The sequence below is a fragment of the Trachemys scripta genome, chromosome 2 (genome assembly GCF_013100865.1).
Source record: "Trachemys scripta elegans isolate TJP31775 chromosome 2, CAS_Tse_1.0, whole genome shotgun sequence".
NCBI lineage: Eukaryota > Metazoa > Chordata > Testudines > Emydidae > Trachemys > Trachemys scripta.
Window position 1 is genome coordinate 17916076 of NC_048299.1, and position 7284 is coordinate 17923359.

A 7284-nucleotide genomic window follows, 5' to 3' on the forward strand; every position below is an offset into this window, starting at 1 on the left:
AGGATCTTCACAATTTTTTTTTAGGATACTGTTGGCCTCTTTTTTTCTTTTCAAACCCAGGAGCTGGAGAAGAGAGAGCGAGAGAAAGAGAGAGAGCGGGGGTCTGGGGGGGGGGGCGGAAAGGATTGTTAATGAAAGTCCTAATGATGAACACATTTTGGGGGAAATAATGCATTGGTTTGCAGAACTGAAAGGCTAACAAGCGGAAGAAAGAAAAGGAAAGGCAAGAAGGGGGATTTAAAAACAACGTTTTGGGTAAAGTTCGAGCACACCCAACTCTGGATTTTGAATGTTCTTTGAACTGAGTGGAGCCAGGGAACAAACAAACAAACCCACGTTTTCTAAACCCCACTCGCTCTCGCACGGAAAGGGCTGGGGGTGGGGGCTTAACAAGAGACACATTTGGGGATTTGTTCTACAGCATGGAGGAGAATGACCACAGTCCTAGGGAAGAAGCCCTGGAGCAGCAGCAGCAGGAGTCCAGCAGCGGCAGCAGCAGCGATGCGGAGCCCAACAGGAGCCGGGCAATGATCCTGCCCGTGGTTCTGCAGGCGCCTGGGAATCACCAGCACCCGCACCGGATCACGAACTTTTTCATAGACAACATCCTGAGGCCGGAGTTCGGGCGGAGGAAGGAAGGGGGGACCGGCAGCAGCGGTGGCAGCAGCGGCAGCAGCCCGGAGCAGCTGCTCTTAGCCGGCAGGGAGAACCGACGGAGTCCCTCTACGGCGCCGGGATCTGGGGGGCAACTCACCGGCGGCGGGGGAGGCTCCCCGGGCGAAGGAGAAGGAGGCTCCAAAGCCCTTGCTCTCAATGGGGGAGCCAAGAAAGGAGGCGACTCCGGGGCCCTGGAAGGAGCCTTGAAATCCCGGGGGCTAAGCGGCGGCGACCTGTCTGTGAGCTCGGACTCTGATAGCTCCCAAGCCAGCTCCAACACCAGTAACCAGCCCATGCTCTGGCCAGCCTGGGTTTACTGTACTAGATACTCGGACAGGCCTTCTTCAGGTAAGACTTCTCTTCAGGCACTTGCCAGGAGCCCGGCCTCCCCTTCCCCTCACCCCCTGGCCCCACTTCCCATTTCACAGGCTGGTTTCCACCGAGCCCCTCTCCCTCTCTCTATATCAACCAACCATTGAATCAGTGAAGCCTAAGCTGATCTTTCCACATGGTTCTTCGGAAAATATTTGGTTGGTTGAAAAGCGACGAGAAAAAAAATATTGTCACCCAAATTAAAAAAAAAAAAAAAAACCCGCAGAGAAACAAGTTTTAAAAAAACCGTATTTAAATGTAATGAGGATATGGGGATGCTTTGACTATAGGCAGATGAAAATGAAAGCGGGTAAACTGGAAAATAATTCCTCCTGTCTACACACACACACACAAAGCGATCAGCAGTTAGCTTAGCTAGATCTTAAAACAGAGAGGGACGGTGCTAGTGTGAGGATTTGGGTTTTGGCATGGTATTAAAAAGAAAAGGTGGGAAAGAAGCCATTAAAGCCCATTCTTTGAACTCCACGGAGATCCTCCAAGGAATCTGCCCATCTTCTCCTTTCGAGTAAAATCCCGGGGTTTGTTTGGAGGGTGAGGAGTGGAATTCATATATCCAGCTGCCTATCCAATAGGCCTAGCATTGTACATTTGCAAAATCCAACTATTTTTATTGTTTTAAACTAGGCCCTTAACTCGCCCTTGTCTCCTTTCTCTATTTTGCTTTCTGTAATTTTCACACGTGTACTTTAGTTCAGATCTTTATGGGAATAGGAAAGATTTCCAGAGGATGAGAAAGTTATTTCAGAGGATCTGGGAAGGCGTGCCTGCTGGAGTGAGATTTCAGAAGAAACTCCAGAAATTCTCTCTCTGAAGAGGTTTAAAACCCACAGGGCGAATTTCATTGTTTTAATGCAGGAAAAGCAGGAGTGGATCTAGGGTTTTTTATTTTTTTTTTAACCTTCATTCAAAAGAATTAGAAACCTCTTTAAAATACAGTTGTCTAGGCTGTAAAACAGAATTTTAAAAAAATATATTCACAAAAAGTATTTTCCAACAGCGATTAGCCAGTCCCTTCCCCAACCCCCAGCCCGAACTGCTGTACAGTTGAACATAGGAATGCAGGTTGGATTTAAAAATAGTTTGTAATAAATAAGAACTAACTCTTTAGCTCCAATATTCCTTTCTGAATTGAAATTTACTCCATTGTTCTCCACTCCTCTCCTTTGTTAATATTTAATTAACATATATCCTCACAATGGCACAGGCCAGAGAGAGAACCCTCGCTGGTGGTGTGTAGAATAATATTAAAGAGAATAAATAAAATAAAATAATAATAATTAGGATCGTACTTTACGCGACATTTTGAGCCATGCAAAACGCCAACCCACTCCCTGTTACAATGTAAATAAACGTTTGGATTTCTGTATTATCTCGATGTAATGTAAAAAAAGAGGGTTTCTTAACAATTCTGTTTAGGGGATAAAATATAGATATATGTTATTGCTTCTAGATACACGTTTCACCTTTCAATAGCGAAGCCATTCCTGGGTTTAAAATACTTAATTTAACGCGTTTGTATTTTTAAAAATCCCAAAGAAATTGGATCCTTTGCAAGACACTTTTTTCTGAAGATGTGTTTTGGGTAAATATATATAGAGAGAGGCTACTGGGGACACTTATGAAAAGGGAGAGAATTACACCATAGCCCTGGACACTTCAAGGTTCCTAGACAATGATACAGACAGAGAAAAGAGGTGAGATCGAGAATCCTTAGCAAAACTGGAGAGCTGGTTGGTTCTTTTTACAGTATTTGTTTCTTTTTATTTCGAGCACAATGCCAGGGTCGATTTGAAGCAAAGAGAAAGGGACAAAGATTGGTGGTGGTTGTTTTTTTTAAAGCTGAAGATTATTTCTAACCAACGCCTTTGGAGCTGGGCTGGTTGGTTATGGAAACGTGGCACTAAACTAGAAAAAACAAACCTGCCCCATAGGCGTAGAGGCAGAAATATGTAAATTTAAAAAAAATCACAATACGCCAGCAACCTAGGAATTATTGATGTAAGAATCCCCGTTACAAACAGGGCTCGATTTTCATTTTTAATACCTTGTGGGTAATAATTATGGCTTTTAAATAGATGTATATAAAATAGAATGGGAGGCTGCGGAGGGGGAATTGTAATTAGGAAGATGGTTGACACTTTCCCAAGCATTTGTGGTCATTATGTGGCCTATTTGCACTGTATATTATATCTACTAAAGCTGGGAACTAATCAAGTCCAGTGTATTCCCATTTTCTCTTGTGCAGGATAGATCCACTTCCTGGCTGGCTTTGTCAGTCATATTTCAGCCTGTGGCAGAACCCGTCTTCCGCCCTTTGATTGACTTGTCACCAGCCAGAAGCCTTTTTTCTTATTGCTTTAAACCCGCGGGTTTAGGTGCTGTTTACAGTTTGCTAACTGCGGTGATGCTCACGTGTCCCTGTGCTTTTAGGGATCTGACTTTTACAGACACCATATGGATGCCAAAAATTAGGATAATGTGTAAAATTTCAGCTGACCTGGTCCCCTTTTGGAGAGGGGTGTCAGGAAGCTCGCGTGGGCCGAGCAGAGAGTCCCCAGGGCCTTCCTGCAAAGTGTAACACAAAATCAAGGGGTGGGGGCAGAGAGGGAAAGAGAGCCAGAGATCGCTGAAGCTGGGATTGCTTCTCCCCTTGCCAAAATATCCACTCACATACCCAATTCTCCACAGATTAGAGGTCATCCACAGTAGCATCCCCCCAAGGAACGACTTCCAGAAATGGAGCTGGCAAATACACACCAGCATTACCCTGCAACTTCCCACAACCCGGCCCAGCCCCACAGCCTCCACCCAAGGGATGCGGACTGGGTCCTTCTTTGTGGGGCGTTCCAGCGGCTGCCCCACGCAGGGGAGAGTTTAAGTCCCAAAGATGGTGGTTAAAAAGGAAACAATGAACTTGGGTGGATGTGACTCCCATGTCTCATGCAATAGCCCAGCTGTGGAAAGTGGCTTTTGTAGAGGTGTTTAGGCCTGTGTCTGCCTCCCTCCTGCCCCCGCTCCCTTCTTTTCCCTTTTGCAAGAAGCTCTGGGACCCCAGGCAGCAGCTCCCCTTTGGTCACCAGACTGCAGACCCCGAATTCCTCTTGCTCACCAGGCACACCGCAGACTCATGTCTGCCCCACTGGCCCCCGCCCCAGCCATTCAGGGAAAGGGGGGGAGGGGAGATCGCTCTCTCTCTCCTCGCAAGGGTTGATCTAGTGACTTCAGGGTGAAACTCTCTTGCCAAAGCAACGCGAAAAGAGGCGAGCAAGGCCTTCAGGTCATTCCGTGTCCGGAGCTGCTAGCTGGGCACAGAGTACCAAGTGGCACCCATACTAATGACCTCAAGTCCTCAAATTTCTTTGAGATCATTTCTCCCGCCCCTCCCCGCCCAATAATCATAAGATGTTGCCATTTCAAACCAACCAACCAACCTCTTACTCCCGGGCCCCCTTTCCCCCCCCCCCCCCGCCCCATCACTTCTCTTGTGTGTGTTTCTTATGATTTTTCTTTCGCCCTGGACCTCAGGTCCCCGGTCTCGTAAACCAAAGAAGAAGAATCCCAACAAAGAAGACAAGCGTCCCAGGACAGCCTTCACCGCGGAGCAGCTGCAGAGACTGAAAGCGGAGTTTCAGACGAACAGATACTTGACGGAGCAGAGGAGGCAAAGCCTGGCTCAGGAACTCAGCCTCAACGAGTCTCAGATCAAAATCTGGTTTCAGAACAAACGAGCCAAAATCAAGAAAGCCACTGGCAACAAGAACACCCTGGCGGTGCATCTCATGGCACAAGGACTGTACAACCACTCCACCACATCAAAAGACGGCAAGTCAGACAGTGAATAGAAAGGGGGCCGAGGGAAGGCCGGGGAAGGGGGCAGTGTTCAGTCAAAGTTTATACAATGCAATAATTTAATTAAAAAAAAAATAAGGGCCAGTGTATAAAGATTATACCAGCATTAATAGTGAACATAGTGTGTATTAGCTATAATTCTGCAATATTCTATGTGTATATAATTTACAGGTAAGGTGTAAAAATCCAAAATATCTGATTATAAAATATTTTTGATTTTGTTTTGTTTTATTTTGGTTCTATGGAGATTTTAGATGGTATCTTTATGAATTTTTTTAATGCTTAAGTTACATTTTTATAGACTTAAGCGCTGTTTTAATGGACATTGGACACTGTTTTTTGAAATTCAAAAAAAAATTAAAAACAATTTTTGCTGAAGTCCAAAGATTTTTATTGCTGCATTTCACACGACTGTGAACCGAATAAATAGTTCTCCGGTTTGTTCGATGAGTTTTACCATTATTATTTTTTTGTGTTTGGCTTCGGGGATAGAAAACAATGATTTAATTTAAAAAACTGTAATAGGGAAAGAAACCCCAAGGCATTGTATTAACAAAAATGTCCAGGATCCTTTCTTTAATTTGCCCTCACTTCTTCATTCGGTTGGGCTCAATCAAAGGCTAGAGGGTGTACATGATCTGAGAAAGCTGGCCAGCAAGTGATGGGGGCGATCAAGGAGTTCATTTGGCGCTTAGTTGATTTTTTCCCTTCCCCGTAGCTTGGTTGGAAAACTTTTGAAGTAAACATCACAACTTCCGGGAGAATGTCATAGGAAGCGAACAAACAAAAACACCCTTTTCCATATGAAGGAAACTTTTCTTTTGGGTCTTTGCCGTGCGTGTGTGCGTGCATTATTAGACAATAACACACTCATCTATACAAACCTGCACAGATCCCTTTTCCCGTTAGTTCATCGCATTTTGTAGCTTAGACGCTTCTTCTCTTGCCCCCTGGAAGGCGTTGTCCTTTAGCTGGCAGGCGGCAAGTAGCCTAGGATGACTTTTGCAAAAGGCTTTGGTTTGCCTTGGACAAATCTACACCAGACCGCAGTGCAGAGCTGCTGGTATTTGAAGCTGGGGGGGAGGGTGGGTGCTGAGCGCCGGCTTCCCAAGGACAGCACAATGTTTGGGGAGGAACAGGTTCTCGTCAAAATCTGTCTGAGAACCGGTGGTCTTCCGGTGGTATAAATTAGTAGACGTATCTTTAAGATCTCCTGCTTGTCTCACTGCTGTGTATACAGAAAACTGATTGCAAAAATACTTATCATGGCTATTGGATAAAGAACGTATACAACGTATTGGGTGAAAAACTGGTAAACCAACTTTGGCTCTTAACTGAAAAAAAAATCAAACTGAACAATGACTATATAAAAAAATGCATCCAGAAAGCCTCTTCCTGTCCCATTGCCTCCACCCAGGCAGTTTTGGTCCAGGAAAACACCAGATCAAGAGGGGCTGTGGGAAAGGAGAATTGGGGCACTTATTTCAGCACCACCGACCTCTATTATGCAGGATGGGTAACCCATAAGAAGGGAGGGGATCTCTCATGTCCTGTTTTAATCAGAAAGACAGAGGAGCCCATCACAAGCAGTGGTATTTTATTTTAGAAAAATCAGTAGCCTAATATTATCCAGTGACAAATATCTGTCGGTCTAGAATATGGGGCAGGTTTTAAATCAAACATATCTATTAAACTGAATAGTAATATGAAGGGACAGTCAGTGTAAATAAACATTTCTTAGCATTTGGGTTTTGGTTTGTTTATTTCCCCCCTGGCAATTCTAGTTTCTGATTTGAAAACGTGGCACCGTGTAAACTAAACATTTTCAAGGTTTGTAGCGTTCTTTTAATAGTTCTCCCAGTTCTAGATTCTTCCCCTCCCCCTCCCCGGTTTGGAATAAAGTGTCCAAAATGTTGGCCAGGGCCACAAGGCACCCCGAGTGGGTGTGTATTGTACAATAATTCAGGACTATAGTCTCCTTGATGATTGAGGGTGAATTTATCGCTTTGCCTTAAAACTTCTTTATTTCACAGCTATAATAGACACACATTGTACATATTAGTATAAACTTTAAAAAAGAAGCAAACTATAAAATAAAAGCTGTAATTTTAAATTCTGTGAATAATCATCAGCTGCTTAGGAGACAGGATTAAATGACATTGCCTTTTAGCAAGAAAGCAAAGATTTTTTTCAGTTTATAAAACGTGCATTTTACAATTGCAGTATCAAATATTTATAATCTTATGAAATATGAATGTTTCTATTTACAACTGTGGTCTCAAAATTGTGAACATTCTCACTGCATTTTGTGTGTTTAAATTCTTGAAGATTGCATTAAATAAAAACACTTTATTATGAAATACACAACGTGTGACTTAAAACGTT

General features: G+C 43.9%; 1 protein-coding gene across 1 annotated transcript; it reads left to right on the forward strand.

Annotated features, from left to right (window-relative positions):
- Window positions 1-215: 215 nt before the first annotated feature.
- On the forward strand, window positions 216-5948 carry EN2 (engrailed homeobox 2). Its single transcript, XM_034759354.1, has 2 exons — window positions 216-1005; window positions 4576-5948. Exons 1-2 carry the CDS (start codon window positions 423-425, stop codon window positions 4890-4892), a joined length of 900 nt encoding a protein of 299 aa, XP_034615245.1. The 5' UTR covers window positions 216-422; the 3' UTR covers window positions 4893-5948.
- The last annotated feature ends 1336 nt before the right edge of the window (window positions 5949-7284 follow it).

Bases quoted from the DNA above. Each gene is read 5' to 3' on its own strand.
- EN2 (XM_034759354.1), top strand. From the start codon at position 423: ATGGAGGAGAATGACCACAGTCCTAGGGAAGAAGCCCTGGAGCAGCAG. The intron at 1,006-4,575 runs GTAAGACTTCTC...CCTGGACCTCAG, and splicing joins CTCGGACAGGCCTTCTTCAG to GTCCCCGGTCTCGTAAACCA.